Source organism: Rhinoderma darwinii, chromosome 11, assembly GCF_050947455.1.
Source record: "Rhinoderma darwinii isolate aRhiDar2 chromosome 11, aRhiDar2.hap1, whole genome shotgun sequence".
NCBI classification, from domain to species: Eukaryota; Metazoa; Chordata; class Amphibia; order Anura; family Rhinodermatidae; genus Rhinoderma; species Rhinoderma darwinii.
Window position 1 is genome coordinate 24,759,160 of NC_134697.1, and position 18,805 is coordinate 24,777,964.

The 18,805-nt window shown below is 39.5% G+C and overlaps 1 protein-coding gene across 5 annotated transcripts in view; it reads left to right on the forward strand.

Annotated features, from left to right (window-relative positions):
- The window catches only part of JAKMIP3 (Janus kinase and microtubule interacting protein 3), a 119,810-nt gene that overhangs the window by 60,364 nt on the left and 40,641 nt on the right, over positions 1 to 18,805 (forward strand). For 3 of the 5 annotated variants that reach the window (XM_075843170.1, XM_075843165.1, XM_075843167.1), the window contains 8 exons: positions 3,943 to 4,062; positions 7,380 to 7,526; positions 8,038 to 8,169; positions 9,666 to 9,701; positions 12,228 to 12,287; positions 16,433 to 16,558; positions 17,250 to 17,378; positions 17,653 to 17,736. In XM_075843170.1, the coding sequence (XP_075699285.1) occupies positions 3,943 to 4,062; positions 7,380 to 7,526; positions 8,038 to 8,169; positions 9,666 to 9,701; positions 12,228 to 12,287; positions 16,433 to 16,558; positions 17,250 to 17,378; positions 17,653 to 17,736 (834 nt within the window). The remainder of the gene's footprint in view (positions 1 to 3,942; positions 4,063 to 7,379; positions 7,527 to 8,037; positions 8,170 to 9,665; positions 9,702 to 12,227; positions 12,288 to 16,432; positions 16,559 to 17,249; positions 17,379 to 17,652; positions 17,737 to 18,805) is intronic. The other 2 variants (XM_075843168.1, XM_075843169.1) reach the window with 1 other exon arrangement.

Here is an 18,805-nt window from a genome sequence, read left to right on the forward strand (position 1 = left end):
AAACATCCCAAAACACTCTGTGTGAACATACCCTTAGTGTGCCTAGGTCAGGTGCACACTGCATTCAGGTATTAGGTTTGATATGAACATTCGAAGAGCTGTGCAGAATTTATTCCCCATAGACATATGAAACTGTACAGTATACCTATACAGTTGCATACGTCTGTCATTGACTTCCATTGAAAATAATATATATACCATACAGTATACATTATATATTTTTTTCAACTTTTGCTCTTGTCTCAATGCAGTTGAGAAAAAGGTATCTGGATAAATGGCAAAACAGGCTAAAAGAGTGTTGTTTGTTTGGATAATTATAGTCAATGGACACATTAGAGGTATACGATGTGCTGATGTAGTGATCTTTAATTTGACTTTAACTACACAGTGAGAATAAACTTTTACTTGACATTTCCAATGGCTTTTCATTGGCTTAATTTAACAGAGTCCAGATAAGGATTACTACATCTGTATACACCGAACTTAACATGAACTGTACAATGTTATTAAATGTAGAAGTTTACTGGGACCAGACTAAGAAAATTACACAAATGTGTTTGGGCCAAAGGTGTAGATACCAGAGTGGTAGACCATAAAGAGTCCAAGGGATGGAAAGGGCATGCTTTAGGCATTATGTACCACTGGTTTAGGCATTAAAGGGGTTTTCCAGGATTAGAAAATCATGGCTGCAGTTTTTTTTTTCAAAAACAGCGTTACACCTGTCTGCAGATTGTGTGTGGGGTATTGTAGCTCATCCTTATTCACTTCAATGGAGCTGAGCTGCAATACCAGGCACAACACACGGACAAGTGTGGTGCTGTTTATGGAAAAAAGCAGCTATGTTTTTGTAATTCTGGAAAACCCCCTTTAATGCCTAAACCAGTTGTACGTAATGCCTAAAGCATGCCCTTTCCATCTTTTGGACTCTTGAATTAAGGACCCAGCCTCTTGGCGGGAATTTCTACACTGGCTCTTTCCACCCAGTAGCAAGGGACTAAGGGCAAAGCAGACACATTGGTCTGTCGCGTTGGTATCTACGTCTTTGGCTCAAACACATTGTGAACCTAGACATAGTTTAATTTTTTGGTTTGATCCCAGTAATCTTCTACATTTAATAAAAATATACAGGCAAAGCTGCGATATCAAAAAAACATCTGCCATAAGAGCAACTCATAGAGACGACTAATCATCTATGAACAATATTTCTCAGCGCATTTAACATAATCTTTGAAATGGAAAACGACACTCCCTGTACATTGTTTATGCGGAAACTATAAATATTTCATATCCGTGTACTTTGTTCAGGCATGTATGGGATAAGTGTTTCCTGGCTATTTTACGGCACACCCATAAGTGTGTAGATCAGTTCATTTCCAAGGAAGCGCTCTTGTATTTTACAACATTTTCTAATATATATAAATATTACACTTTTTTTTAGTTTTTTTTTTTTTTACAAATGTAATCTTTTTATAGCTACAGGAATGTGAAGTTTATATTTCTATAAATATAGAGTCTTTTTTTGGCTTCCCTAGTATCGTGAAATTGTGAATGATGCTTGTGAAGAGATTATTAATATCCATCAAATCCATGGCCATTGGTTGTAAAATTCATTCACACATGACGAACATTAATTATTGTACATCAGGCTATCGGTTATATGTTCTTGATTATATTGGAAACATAGAAGAACTTAGAAGTAATCAGATTAAGGGCTTATTCAGACGAACGAGTGTACACTTGGACTTGAAAAAGTGCAGTTTTTCACACCCGAGTCGCACCCGTGCGGGACACGTTTTCACGGATTCCTCGTGGACTTGAGTCTATTGAGAAATCGGTGAAAACGGACAAAAATAGGACATGTCCTATTTTTTCATGGGCCCTTCACATGGTCCATTAAAACAACGGCCATGTGAACAGCCCCATAGAAATACATGCAGCCGTGTGACCGACGTTAAAACATGGCCGTCACACGGACGATATTTACGTTAGTCTGAATAAACCCTAAGAGTCACATATAAATATGTTGGAAATTAACTTGAAACACTGTGTTGGGGCCATTGCTTTTGTGCCAATGTATCCAGTCCTGTAAAATCACAAAAGACTTCCTTAGGCCCCATGCACACAGCCGTGCCCGTAATCACAGCCCGCGATTGCAGGCACGGTCATGCTAATATACAATGTATGGGAGCATGACCTGTAAAATACGAAAAATGAGACATGCTCCATAATTCCCGGGACGGTTCTACGGCATGGACACCCATTCGTAACGCTACGGAAAGGTGTCCACGGCCGATAGAACTGAATGATTCCGTAAAACTGCAGACCGTAGTACATTCCACGGTTTTACGGTCGTGTCCATGGGGCCTTAGGCAATTCTTTCCTGGTCTTACAGGATGGGATTCGATCATGTTATTGGCACTCAATAAACGGCTCCTGCATGGAGCTATTCTGCCATATACAGTTAATCCCACCGCTCACTAACTTGGGGAGACCATTTGTAAATAGGCTTTAGCTGCTATACCACACACAACCCATGGACCGAAGAGGGGCTGTTTCTGTAACAAACAGATAATTTTTACCTAATCTCTGTAATCTCAGACAACCCCTTATCAGTGAGGTTTGTCCATCTTGGTGGATTATACGTGTCGTTTTTTTTTTCCTATTTGAATACATTTTCCAAAACTTTAATTAGTCTATAACTTTCCCCTTCTGCATGGATGGCATAAACCAGTATAGTGTCCTGTTTATATGGCAGACATAAGAGGAGACGACAAGGGAATACACCAGACCCCACTCTTCTCTCTAACAGGGTGCCGGGACGAGTAGTGGGCCCTCTCACCGTGTAATAACAGTGTATGGTGGCATGAACCACCAGGAGGGGCTAAGATTCGGCTTTTGCTATAACGCTTTTTCCTTTCTGTTTATACACAGCCAAATTGCCCATAATTTTGTTTGCCTGGTTTAGTAAATACAAGAACTATGTCTTAGGAAAGGAAAGTGCAATTAAATAAGAAGGTGATGAAATTGTAAAAGTTGAGTTTGAGGATTTTCCCAACGTGGCTAGTTTAGTAGACTACTTATGGAAGATTTTGTGGATAAATGGCTAAAGGGGGCCATGTGTGTGTGTGTGTGTGTGTGTGTGTGTGTGTGTGTGTGTGTGTGTGTGTGTGTGTATATATATATATATATATATATATATATAAAATCGTCACAGAACTATGTCTGTATTCTTTTTTTTTTTTTAATCTTTCTTAAAGCACATCCTCATATTTTACTGGTCATGCCAAGCTTCACCCTCTCCGCTTCAGTATTGTGTGCCTTATTCCTTTATTTGCTTATATTGAAGTATAAATCAATAACTTTTCATTTTCTTTATCCTTTTTTTTTAGTTGCTCATAAAAACTTTACAGTGGTCAATTCTCATCTTTATTTTTGCTTTTCTTAGCCAAACAACCTGATTATGAGGGTTGTTGACCCAAAGTCTCTCCTGCACCAGTTGTATGATGAAATTGGTTATTAGCTGCAAGCCAGTCTTATGGGTTATATCGGTGTGTAACCAGAATACATGACTGGTTTCATGTTCCTATAGTGGTTTAGGAGGGGTGGGGAAAAGTGGTCACTTGGGGCAGCTGTATTTGGTGATAATCATTTTGCTGTTGCAGAATAGAAAAGCCTTTGGGTGAGTAATATGCAGAAATGTAATATGTACTTTACGTGTTTGAATCTGGTTTATCTACCACAGTGGCAGGAATATTATTTTATTTTATATTCTGTCTGTGGCTTCTTTGTGCTTTCATAGACTACATGCTTCGTATGTGCCATTTGCACTGTAATGGTCTGATCTTTGTGGGATCTCCGTGACTTTTGGTGATGGTTGTCGTCTCTTGAAAACTCTTGTCATTAGTTCAATTTCCAGTTATTTGCAGTGGATCTTTGTTTCAGGAACAGCAGTGGGATGAAAAAGATGCACGCCGCTTCCAACTAAAAATTGCAGAATTAAGTGCGATTATTCGTAAACTGGAAGACCGCAATGCTTTGCTTTCGGAAGAGAGGAATGAACTGGTATGTGTATCAGGTTTTGTTGTGTATATTACAAACTGATTCAACTTCTGACATTATTATGTTGAAGCTTAGAAGTTAATGTAACTCAAATAGTTCACAAATAATGACCGGAAGGTCTGGCTACTATGTGGTCCCCACTCATCTATGTAAAGTACAAATAGTACCCAGACCTTCCGGTCATTATGTGGTCCCCACTCATCTATGTAAAGCACAAATAGTACCCAGACCTTCCGGTCATTATGTGGTCCCCACTCATCTATGTAAAGCACAAATAGTACCCAGACCTTCCGGTCATTATGCGGTCCCCACTCATCTATGTAAAGCACAAATAGTACCCAGACCTTCCGGTCATTATGCGGTCCCCACTGATCTATGTAAAGCACAAATAGTACCCAGACCTTCCGGTCATTATGCGGTCCCCACTCATCTATGTAAAGCACAAATAGTACCCAGACCTTCCGGTCATTATGCGGTCCCCACTCATCTATGTAAAGCACAAATAGTACCCAGACCTTCCGGTCATTATGCGGTCCCCACTCATCTATGTAAAGCACAAATAGTACCCAGACCTTCCGGTCATTATGTGGTCCCCACTAAGCTATGTAAAACACAAATAGTACCCAGACCTTCTGGTCATTATGCGGTCCCCACTCATCTATGTAAAACACAAATAGTACCCAGACCTTCCGGTCATTATGCGGTCCCCACTCATCTATGTAAAGCACAAATAGTACCCAGACCTTCCGGTTATTATGTGGTCCCCACTCATCTATGTAAAACACAAATAGTACCCAGACCTTCTGGTCATTATGCGGTCCCCACTCATCTATGTAAAACACAAATAGTACCCAGACCTTCCGGTCATTATGTGGTCCCCACTCATCTATGTAAAGCACAAATAGTACCCAGACCTTCCGGTCATTATGCGGTCCCCACTCATCTATGTAAAGCACAAATAGTACCCAGACCTTCCGGTCATTATGTGGTCCCCACTCATCTATGTAAAACACAAATAGTACCCAGACCTTCCGGTCATTATGCGGTCCCCACTCATCTATGTAAAACACAAATAGTACCCAGACCTTCCGGTTATTATGTGGTCCCCACTCATCTATGTAAAACACAAATAGTACCCAGACCTTCCGGTCATTATGCGGTCCCCACTCATCTATGTAAAGCACAAATAGTACCCAGACCTTCCGGTCATTATGCGGTCCCCACTCATCTATGTAAAGCACAAATAGTACCCAGACCTTCCGGTCATTATGCGGTCCCCACTCATCTATGTAAAGCACAAATAGTACCCAGACCTTCCGGTCATTATGCGGTCCTCACTCATCTATGTAAAGCACAAATAGTACCCAGACCTTCCGGTCATTATGCGGTCCCCACTAAGCTATGTAAAGCACAAATAGTACCCAGACCTTCCGGTCATTATGCGGTCCCCACTCATCTATGTAAAACACAAATAGTACCCAGACCTTCCGGTCATTATGCGGTCCCCACTCATCTATGTAAAGCACAAATAGTACCCAGACCTTCCGGTCATTATGCGGTCCCCACTCATCTATGTAAAGCACAAATAGTACCCAGACCTTCCGGTCATTATGCGGTCCCCACTAAGCTATGTAAAGCACAAATAGTACCCAGACCTTCCGGTCATTATGCGGTCCCCACTAAGCTATGTAAAGCAATGTATTACAATGTGGTGTCAAAAACACCTCTTGAGCTTTTTGCATTGAGCTTAGGCTCTATTCGTACTTGTATTCGTTCTTTTTCAACAGGTTTCCATTGCTCTTTGAATAGCTTTGCAAATAACTGATCTGTTATTCATTATAATGGATAATATCAGTTCATCATATCCATTATGGATCCTATAAAAACAGAAGCCATACAGTGTGTACAGAGCCTTAGATAAAGGAAGACTAATCAAAGTTTTATATTAAAGCGTCTTCCTTATATATATTATTTTGTTGTGTTAGAAGTGGTTGTGTTCTTATAAATGGGCTTCCTACCACTGAGTTCAGGCAGCTTTTACCATTCATAATCTAAGCAATATCAATCTAAGGGTTATGCACACGGCTGTATAATGACTCTGTACATTTTCCGACTTATACAAAGCTGTAATATGGCACCCATAGAAGTCTACGGGCTGTACTGTGCCTTAGGCTTCAAAATAGAATTGTGGTATGTTCCATTGGATGTCGCATAATGGAGGCAATTCTCCCCTAAATTCATTACCATATGGCGTCAAGTGCATAGTATGAAGCCGTAGGACTCTATGTGCCGCTCTACAGGCTCTAGGAATAGGACTATCCTGTGTGGACAAAGCCAAAATCAAGTATATAAATGATCTATTGAGATGAAATCTGTCTTATTTGCCAGAATATATCCGACCTGTTTAAGAATTTTGGTCTAGCAATCATAATAACTACGACTACATCCTGTATCTGATGTAATGTCCAATATAGAATGAGGACATTTTTATTTTGCTATGATAAGAAAACATGGGAATTATTTAGTTTTTACTGTAGAAATTGGTTCTTTAAAAATTATATTTGTTTGTATAAATGACTGAGATATTGATATTAGACTGACCGGTGTAAAAATGCAGCCTAAAGATGACCATAGATGATGGCCACGATACGATGAGCAGGATCACGAGACATATCATGCATTTGCTTGTCATGAAGCCCAGCATAGAAGAGAGGGGGACCCATAGAAAAGATCAAAATTAGCCTTCCCTTATTGTGTTGGGTTTTGTCACCAAGGGCTAGATGGACCTGGTATTAGTTTGCCCCTCCATACCCTCTCCATGACCTTAGACCATATTCCTGGCCACATTGTCTGTTAACAATGCAGATCCCCTGTATGGGGGAGTCCTGCACAGGTCCTCACCACTTAATAGCGAAAGGAGGACTAGGTCCTAGGTTCCTAGGGCTTCAAGAGCCCTCCGAATATGCAGCGCCTTCCCCTATGGTAGGGATGCCCTTAAAGCCTACTGAATCTCTGAAAATAGCCCAATGAATTTATGATCACATTTAGATGACTGGGAGAGCGGGCAGGAAGTTTTATCATGGGGACACAGGCAGAGACGTTTTTCTCACAGAGATTTGTAACTTTAACTTCTGATAATTAGACTCCAGAAGAAGATGAATTTAGAGGTTAGACATAGGACGAGTATTTTTTCCACAAAAATCTTAGAGTTCTTATATTAGACAATAAAGAAATGTATACATGGTCACTATCTGAAAGATATTAATGTGAACAGCGCACAGTGTTCTCTCTTCTTACAACATCTGTACTTTATATTCCAGCTAAAACGCCTCCGAGAAGCAGAAAGTCAATATAAACCTATTCTAGACAAAAATAAACGTCTTAGTCGGAAGAATGATGAAATGTCCCATTCACTGCGACGCATGGAAAACAAGTTAAAGTTTTTAACTCAAGAAAACATAGAAATGGTGAGTAATGTTCTCTGTTACAACTGAAATATTATAATACTATAAATAGGATGATCGGCATTTTCCACACTAGCCCAGCCTAATCCCAAACAAACCCTGGAAATTCACGTTTGAATGCAGTTAACCCCAATATCTCATTGCCCCCATGCTATACTGAAGGGGGTCTCCAGGAAAATGAGATAAACTTATTATGTAGGATCCTCACACTTTATAACTGTCTACCTGTACTTATGCCTAAGTGATCAAGTTGGTCACCGGTGATGTAATTCTCACATATACTGCAAAAAAAATAGCCTAAAAAGGGGTCATGGATTCGTTCAAACAAAATGCTAGGAGATTATTTAATGAATTCTATTTACTAAGTTGCTTCATTTTTTTTTTTTTTTTTTTTATTGTTTAGATGTATTAGATAAAAAAAACTAATTTGGTTGCATAAGTGTACATAGTCTTCAGTGTGTGCTCACCTATACCTTGGCGAGAGTTTATTTTAATTCATGTCTTATTTGTCTAGAGACAAAAGGTTCGCATAATAAGAAGACCGAGCTCTTTGAATGATCTTGACCAAAGTCGAGAAGAGAGGGAAATTGACTTTCTAAGGCTACAAATTAATGAACAGCAAATAATAATTGATGAGCTCTCTAAGGTAAAACGTGTATTAATTCCTGTGGATGTGGCAGTGACCATGTAGTATAAGTTGCCCCAAGGGACTTTTGATCACATCAATCTTTATCAGGTCCTGTTTTCTGAACTTGATTATAATATACTTGTGTCCTGTATTGTAAAGGCCTCATTGCGACTGTCCACATTATGCAAGCGAAATAAAAAATAAAAATAAAAAACGGTGTTCTAAAACCAAAAACTATTTGTACTCACCTGGCCTATGTTCCCATGATCGGCCGCCCCATCAGAATGCAGCGGATTTGAAGGCACTTCTAAATTACGTCACCAGCTGTACCTGCGCACACCAGTCACATACTCTGCACTGACGTCTATTACATCCATTGGCATTGTCTATCTCTTCTCCCATATAGCCATTGGAGGAAATCGCCGGTCTGAAAGCCGTGGCGACTTTTGTGATTGCAGTAGCGTCTTTAGCCCTCAGCATGATCCTAGTAGAAAAAAAAGAATGAAGGACTGAATAGAGCTGTTGAGCCCTGACGTCATATCTGAAGTAACTGAGCAATCAGACAGTTGCTTTAAAAGGCTTTCAGAAAGGAGTCGCGATCCCAATCAGCGTGCCTGTCTCCTGGCGTCCCTGCCAAACTGTTGATTTTGCCAGAGAAGCCGTAGCAAGCCATAAATATCACCTGCAGCGGACTATGCCGGGATAATATAGTATTACATTACATGTAATACATGGAGGGCTTAAGGGGTCCACGGTGGGGGACCCCCCTCTATGATCACCATAAGTCCTATTAGGTTATATGGACAGTGGTTGCCTTCATGAGACAACCCTTTAAATAAAAATAATGCTCTGTGTGTGTTTTCTTTAAGGCAAAAGGGAAAAAAATCTTACCATAGTAACCAAAATGCATTGAAAAGTACAATTGTATTTTGTATTGACAAACTTAAAGGGTAACTAAACGTTTAAAAAAACTTTTGACCTGTCATAGTGACAGGTGAAAAGTTTTGATTGGTGAGGGTACAACCACTGAGACCGCCACCGATCGCTAAAACAAAACGACTTTGTTTCTGATCGGCCTTTCTCGGAAAGCCGAGTGAGTGGTGTACGGGCTCAATCGAAAGTCTATGAGTCCGTATACCGCTCGCTCAGCTTTCCAAGAAAAGCCGGTCACAAACGAAGCTGCACAGCGCTCTCCCGTGTGCTCTTGCTGCTTCGTCTTAGTGAATGGTGGGGGTCTCATTGCTTGGACTTCCACTGATCAAAACTTCTGACTTGTCAATATGACATGTCAAAGTTTATTAAAAGTTTAGTTACCCTTTATCTCTGCTACATCAGTTACTAATGCTTTACATGCAAATGTTCTATTTCCTATGCAAAATCTATAGCTCCCCATCTCTTTAATGTCATCTTGTTAGCGTTTAGATTAGACAATGTAGCAGTTTGGTTAGTGGCCATATACTGTCACTATTGCAAGCGTAATCCTAAAACTGTTATGTCTCCATCTTTCTTCCTAGACACTGGAAACGGCAGACTATGTGAAGAGTGTCATTGTAAGTACTAGAGTTTATGTACTTCACTTTATATTAGAGCATACAGAGGATGAAGGGAAAGGTACAAGAATGTCTTTCACACCGTTTCCATCTTCACCGCAAATCCACAGCAATTTATAGTACAATACAAATGGATGGGATTTTCAAAATCCGGAAAATTTCTGCATGGAAAAAAGAGCATGCTGCAGATTTTCAAATCCGCAGCATGCTCATTCTTGTGCTGAAAAGCCGCAGATTTTCACCGCCGATATCACTCTTGGCAATGCCTAGTGTGAAATTCGCTTCAAAGTCTGCGTCAAAATTAGCATTTACACAAAAATGATCTGCCACATCTGAACTTAGCCTAAAGGGTGTTCCTTTTTAGCAACATTGTATAATGAAAAGTTATACCATTTTTCTATATACTTTCTGTATCAATCAATGTATCCGTCTATATGTATCAATTTCCAAGATCTCTGATTGCAGTCATTAACCCCTTAACGACTGCCAACTGTTCTATGACGGCAGGTTTGCGCAGGTCTCGAGTCCACATCGACTTTTTTTGGCATCGCTGTAGAAAAGGCGTATGAGCTCTAACAGCTCCTGTACATAGAGCATCCTCTTGAATACAGCCGGGATCGGAGGAAACTCCGGGCCGTTTAATCCTTTGATAGCTGCTGTCCATGACCGTGACATGATCAAAGGGGACCCCAATTGGGGATCGGTGGATCCCCCTGCAGTCAGCACTGGGGACCTAGAAAGGGCTGTCTGTTCTGTAAGCCTTCTGTTAGAGCACACTATGTGTTGCCCTAACAGCAGCCTATGTCATAGAGACAGTATAATATACTAACATACAGGAGTATTCTAATACATTATCAGTATAAAATAAAGTTGTTAAAAAGTTATTCCTTCATGGGATTAAAAAAAATGTAACAAAAAAATAATAATAAAGAAAAAAAATGCATTATTTAGTACAAAATCTACTTTGTTGCCCATACCATACATAAGAACAAAAACGTTAACAGTATAAACAAAAAAAAAATGGCAAAAACACTATATATTTCTATATTCACGCCAAATCATAAATTACACAGTAATTTATTTGTACCCCAAACTGTGCAGGAAAAAAAAAAAATTCTCCTGCGTAAAACAAGGCCTCATATAGTCACATCAATAAAAAAATAAAAAAGTTGGCTGCTGAAAGGCGGAGAGGCAACAACGAAAAAATGTTTCTGGTCATTAAGGCCTTTTCAGGCTTGGTCATTAGGGGTTAAATAGGAACCTTCATTTTTTACTTCTATTGGATACGAATTTCATGTGATGATCACACAGGTGCATGGCTTGTTACAAGACAGAGCTCTGATAAATTTACTGTAACGAGCAATGCACCTGTGTGAACTTTTCATGACCATGGACAGATTTATTTGCCATGTGGAAGTAGACAATGAAGGTTCCTATTGAATGACAACAAGCAGAGATCTCTGAAACTAGTAATTGATACAGAAAGTATATTGTAAAATTGTAAAAGTTTTCATTACACAATAAATAGCCTTTATTTGCTTACACCATAATACCTCTTTGACACCATTTTACAGTTTTTACATATACAACTAATCTACACATTAAATCGAGTAACTTCATAAACACTTTGCATTACTTATCTTATACTGATCCTGAGATACAGCCAGTTTTATACTTCAGAGCTGTATTCACAATTCTTTAAGTATCAGTCCTGAAATCTCCCAGCGTTCCCTGTTGGCTCAATGTCTCAACAGAACTTGCTCTAGAAAATTGTATGCTGGGAAGTGTCCTCTGTACACCAGGCATTGTCCAGTATCTACTGTCCCACTGCGTTATAGGAGCTCAGCTAAGCGGTTAATAGGGTGTCTGACCCCAAGCTTGTTGTCTCTTTCCAATAACAACAAGCAGAATTCTAAATACAGCACTAGACTGAAGGACAGGCTGTAACTCAGGAGTAGTACAAGATGTGTCTGACAACTAGATTGTAGTCTGTTTCCAACGACAACCAAAAGAATTGTAAATGTAGTTTTGTGCTATTTTACACTACAATAATGGTGAAAGGCATAGTTACATAAGCCTACTATAACTTAGGCTTATGCAACTATGCCACAAAGTGGGCATTTCTGGGAGAATTTGGGGGTGTTTCTTCTTAGAACAGGGCGGGGCTTAAGATCCGTAATCGGGGATACAAATGTTGTGAGGTATGCTAAAAGATGGACATACCATTTAAAGTGTAGGTTCATCATGGTGAATTTAAAGAACAAATTTCTAGTAAATTGCTATTGTTTGGGTTAAAAATATACCCGTTATCATTTGGCCAATGGTACAGTATACACATGCGTACGTAAAACAGCCTATATCTGCTGACCGGGAAGCTGCAGGGAATTTAAATTCCCTGTATCTTCCCCACGCTAGGTAGTAATTGGCATCCACCAAAACAAGTAAGCAAGTTGTACTTCTAACATTTCTCATTCCAGTCATATATTGAAAACTACTTTTAACTGTGCAATTAATTTGTGTCTGCAGGACCGAGAAAAGCTTTTAAGATTTAGGAAGCAACGGAAAAAAATGACTAAACTCCCGAAGGTAAAATACTTTTCCATTTTGAAAGATTTCCGTTCAGAACAGATGATTTAAGACAAATCGTTCTGTCTCTAAGCAGACACAGAGGAAAGCAGCAACCTGGAAATTGTGTTCTATATATATCTAATTGTGTGGAAGAGTAAACCCTTTGACTTCTGTAAATATTAGAATTGGTTGTTTTACCCTCTGAAAGTGATGAGTGAATCTGGGAAAAATTCATTTTGCAAGGGCTTTGCCGTTAGTCAAGTTGCCAATTTTAGGGCTGTATCTCCCCCATATAAGACAATAGAGGCTGAATCTTTCGTAGGTCCTGGAATGTGAGGAATAAGCAGTATTAACTTATGTTCAAACATTGTCTCACCTTAAAGGGGTTGTCCATCTTCTGACAACTGATGACCTGTCCACCGGAGAGGTCATAAGTATATCATCGGTGCGGGTCAGACACCTGGACCCCGCACCGACAAGCCGTTCCGGTGGCCTGCGTGCACCGAATGTTATGGCACATAATGCTATGTAGGGAGCCCAGAAGCAGTTGGCTCTGTACATAGCATAGCGGCCGTGCTACAGAACTGCAGGTCCACTCCTATTCACTTGAATAGGAGCAGACCTGCAGTACTGCAGCTCGGCCGCGAATCCGTGGCCAGAGCTAAGTGCTTCCGGCATGTACGTCCAGTGCACGGAGGCACCGAACCAGCTGATCTGTGCGGGGTTTGGGTGTCGGACCCCCACAGATCATGTACTGATGACCTATCCGGTCATCCGTTTTTATAAGGTGGAAAAACCCTTTAAAGCCCCATGCACACGACTCAAGATTTTGTCCGTAATTACGGTCTAATTACGGACCCACTAATTTCTATGGCCGACGGACACCTTCCCGTGCGTAGAAACCTTCCGTAAAAATAAGACATGTCCTGTTTTTTTATTTTACGGAACGTGCTCCTATACTTTACAATTGGAGCACGGCCCACAAATGCAGCCATGCCGGTAGTCACGGACCGTGGTTAAGGGCAGGGTCGTGTGCATGGGGCCTAAAGCAGATCTGTTACTTAAATATGCTGCACTATGAAAGAGCAGCACATTACAGGGAAAGGTCCGTTCTCCTATTAGCCAATACAGCACACCAAAAAAATATAATATTATAATAGGAGAGAAAAATAGGTCTCATAGTAATAAGTAAGTCCACTATATTCATAAATGGAGGGTGGCGGGCCCCCCGCCTCCCCCCTCTCCGCAGTAATTGATGGCAGGGAGAATGCATTCCTTATGAGTATACCATATGCCATAACGGTCTGATAGATGTGGATCCCACCTCTGAGACCTGTACCTATGTTGAGAACGTGGGTCTGCAATGCAACAGGCGAGGAGACCGCCAATTGCCTTATGCACCTTGCTTGCAACCTTTTTGTATAGTTATGTTATTATTACAAACCGTAAAGTTAAATGTATAAAGCAGTGGCATACACTAACATACAAAGCCCAGACCAGAACCCTAAAAAAATACAGACACCAGACCACCTGTACACATACAGATGCTACACCAGATCCCCTAAATCAATACAGACCTCAGACCCTGTAAAAAGATACAGACCTGAGACCATACCTCCTAAATAAATAAAAAAGCCACACAGACCCCATAAATATAGACCCCCAAAACTAATACAGATCCCAGACCAGATTTCCTAAATGCAGACCATAGACCAGAACCCCTAAAAATATACCGTCCACGTAAATAAATACCACTACGCGGTGCCAGACCTTTAAATTGTGTCAGTAAAAGTGGGGGGGGGGGGGTCTACACAGACACACAATTCTCCCAATAGATTAAATACAAGTGTGCACAGTATACTTCAACAGGCAAGTGCCAGTATCACTCTCACACACTGGTGCAGCACTTCGACAATGCGCCAATATTTCCGCACCATTTTCTGGCACAAATCAGCTCATCCAGATGTTCAATGGATCTGATCAGTTTGCCTGAAATGTCATCGCAGTTCTACTAAATAGCTGATGTTAAAATGACTGTTACAATAAACGTTCCTAGGGTCGGTCATAGACATAATGGAAATTATTAATGATCCCACTATAAAAGACCATTCTTAATGGTTACTGCTATGGCTGTGGTACTAGAACAAAGAGTCACTAAAGTAATTTGATCTATGTGTCCAAACATTTTCTCAATCTTCAGTGATACAAATGCTAAAATTTGTTTAATTTAATCAGCTACCAGATAAGAAAATAGATATATAACAGGGGAAACAATTTTAAATTTAGATAATTAATCTCATTGTTGCAGATATTTCAAAGTTTGCCCCTTCAACAGACAGTGCCCTGAAAATGTTTAACTCTGGTGAGATTGGTGGAACACTTTCCCATTTTATAATGCACTTTGTATGATCCGTATGCTCAGGGCAAGGGGGAAACTCATTGAACAAACTAGGCTGATGTATGGGGAGTTTTTTTACAGGCAACAATTCATGGGAAAAAGCTCAGATCAGTCAAACTCTAAAAGGAAGAGAAACCCATTGGCAGATAGCACTATTTCAGGGTTCTTGCCTCTCATCAGTACAGTGCAAGCTATTGGTTGGCTGAAATAGGTGCTGTATACACAGCTCAGGGGGGTACTGGTTCTATTTGAAGGGACCATTCAGGTGTATGGAGATTTACATAGTGCTGCCTACAGATGGGTCGCTCTTCCTTTTGGTTTGGCTGATATGAGCCTAATTTTTTCAAATGGATCAGTGCCCATAAATACACCCGCTGGGTCTCTTCAATGAGAGTCAGTACCCCACCCCTGAGCTGTGTCTAAAGCATATAATTCAGCTTACAAGTACCCTGCTCTGTACTAATGAGGAGCAAGAACATTGAAACAGTGCTGTCTACAGATGGGTCTTTCTTTCTTGTAGTTTGGCTGATATGAGCTATTTTGCCTACTTTTTTTTTTCATGGAGCATTGGCTATAAATAATTCTCCATACACCCTTTAGGCCTCTTCAATAAGAGTCAATTCCCCACCCCTGAGCTGTGTCTAAAAAATATCATTCAGCCAACAAGTACCCTGCTCTGTACTGATGAGGAGCAGGAACATGTAAACAGTGCTGTCTACAGATGAGTCTGTCTTCCTTTTGGAGAAATCTCTGGTTTAGCTGATATGAGTGTTTTCCACATATAGGGTCATAACCATATTACCACACTGTCTTATCTATAATAAACTGCAATAGTGCAACAGACGCAGATATTGGCATGTAGCTCCCTAATAAAGTACCTGTGATAAATATATAGCGAAAAGACCACAAATAATAATTACAAAGAAACATATACTTCATGACTGACATAAAGTGGACATGATTGGGGTATGATGAGCAGTCACCCTCTCAGCACTTCAAATCCATTCAACCATTGGGTTGGCAAACCAAGGTCCCATTTTCCGGCATATGAAGGCTCCTTACAAATTCTAACGTGTACAGACCGAAATGTGGCAGTAATGTTTTCCTCTGGAGGTTTCTGTATCTCCCATTGCCACCAAATTGTTGTACAGACTTTTTTTGTATGCCCACCGTTTGCTGCTGTATAAACAAAAATCATGCCATGCTCCATCGGATACTGGACCCACATTAAACACAATACAAAACTTTGGCAAAAAATCCAGTAACATGCAGAACTTCACAAGTGCAGTTTGTGCATCCGTATAGCATGCCATATGGTACCGTTTTTTTTTTTTCATACAGCCATTGATGTGAGGCCTATACAGAATATTTTTACTATCAATAACTAATATATTACTTCCCCCTATGGGCAAGAATGTTGATCTGGATATGTAGGGGAATTTTCATTTTTGGGATATTTATCAAAACTAATGCAAGGTAAAAGTGGAGAAGTTGCCCATAGCAATTAATCAGGTTACTTCTTTAATTTTCCAAAGGGCCTCTGAAAAATGAAATGTGCAATCCAATTGGTGGCTATAGGCTACTCCACTTTCCCTAACACTAGTTTTGATAAATCTCCCCTGTTGTGCTCTGGATCAGCACCTTGGGGCCTTGCATTTTTCGTAATAGTATAAAAGTTCGAACTTCCTATAAAATTCTATGGTATTTACTATGTAATAATATCCATCAAATAATGTGCTTTCCATTTCAACTTTCAAACTTTTAGCCGGTTGTGGAAACATTTTTTGGTTATGACGACGAAGCATCTCTGGATTCTGATGGTTCCTCAATCTCGTACCAAACAGACCGAACAGATCGTACCCCCTGCACTCCAGATGAGGATGTAGAAGAGGTGATCAAAAATAAGTTTCCAAGTGATAAAAATCCATATAAACATTAATATAAAGAGAAAAAAAAAAAAATATATATATATATATATATATATATATATATATATATATATATATATTTAATCATATGATCAATATATAGGCTCCAAGAACATAATTCTTAAGGGCTAGGTAATGTTTAAGCAAACATCCCCCCAAAATAATGCAGACAACTACATAAATTAATGAACTATACCGAAGAAACAGAGCATATAACCATTTGTATATAAGAATATAGCAAATTTATTTAACAAGTAAGACAGACAATGCTAAAAAATATGAATGGACAAGACTCTAGTGAAAATATATGGTACATTGGAGCGAGACCACAAATGCTGGATGATATGTACAGATTAGAACGCTGTGGTAAATTCACACAGAATATACGATAGACCCCAAATGGGTCTACGTTTTAATAAATTCTAATCCCACATAAATAACTCTAATCGTAGAAGGGGGGAAGAAAAAGTGTCAGTGCCAAAAAGTACGACTAGAGTCTTGTCCATTCACATTTATTAGCATTGTCTGTCTTGTAAAATAAATTTGCTATATTCTTATATACAAATGGCTATATGCTCTGTTTCTTCGGTATAGTATATATATATATATTATGTAAAGATACTATTGCCACTTAATAAAACTGTATTTGAATAGGGGATGGCTAAAGAAGAGACAGAGTTGAGATTTCGCCAGTTGACCATGGAATACCAGGCTCTGCAGCGTGCATATGCACTTTTACAGGAACAAGTTGGTGGAACCCTTGATGCAGAACGGGAAGTTAAGGTATTCTTTTTTAAGTCTTTCATAATCATGTCACCTTTAAAGCACAGCAGGCATCAAGTGAACATTTGTCATCTGCCGACTATGTATTTAACATCACATTCTTCATCACTGTACGTGATTTTCTATGCACTATATGAGAATCGAACTGTGGGCGAAACACCATTGAGGCGAAATTTAGTTTCATCCTATATCCTATACAAAATGATATGGCAAACAGCTTGTGTTGTACTGTGACTTTTTATTTTAATATATTGTATCTACAAACATCCTGCAGACCCGAGAGCAGCTGCAAGCAGATATCTATCGCTATCAAACAAGGATAGAAGATCTCGAGAAAGCCCTGTCTGAGCAGGGTCAGGTGAGAAATATGCTTCATATATTTTTACATTACATGGATTACTGAATATATGACCAACAAACTATCTTAAATATTTTGCCATCAACAAGAATATTCATATTCACTTTTTCCATTGTCTGGTATTTATTCTGCTATGTTCTATGTATTTTTTTTACTAATCAAAAATATTCACTAAAACATATATTATTATTAAAAAAAAAATCTTTTCTGACTGTATGTTTTCTTATTCTTTACATGATTATGAAGGCATCCAACTTGCCTGAGCTTTTGCTATTGACTTTAATGGGAGAGTGTAGTGAGCATGCTCTGTGCCATATACCAAGGTTATTGCGTAGAGCGGGGAGAGGAAGGAGAATGAACTGCACTTTCTCTACCATGAATTATCCGTTGTGTTCTAGTTACACCTTCATTCACCTGGGGCAAAGTTTGCTGCCCTAGCACTTTATCTAAATATCCTCAACACCCCCCCTTCGCCAAACTAAAATATGCCCATCCAGTCTCCCCCCCCCCCACCCCCTTAGCTACGTCTCTGGGTATGATCAGGAGTTATCTGCCTCCAGTTTATAATAGAGATGTTACCTATTATTATTATTCTGCCTACATATCATAATGAGAAGACCGCTGTCCCCGCCCCCACTGTACACAGCACAAGCTGAAAAGTAACAGGAAGAATTGTGGGGGCTCAGCGGTCAGTGTGAAAACTGCCATATTTCCAAACCTGAATATATGAAGAAATGGGAGGAGAATTTAAAGTTTGAAATATAAAAAATGCTATACATTATGTAAAGACTTTAGTAAAGAAAATGTATTACTGGAGACCTCTCTTAAAGTGTTACATAGAGTCTATTTAACCCCATTATAGCGAAGCAAGATATATAAGGAAGATATAGGGAACATAGGTGCTTCAGATGATGGGATAAAGTTAGGTCTATTGTCCATATGTAATGTAGTAGTCTAGTCGTAAAATCTTTAAGGGTAAAATCTCAGATTACATTTTTAGTGTGTTCATCAGTAGATTAAAAGTAACACCTAATCTTAGAACTATAGTGAATTGATCGGCAATTGTAAT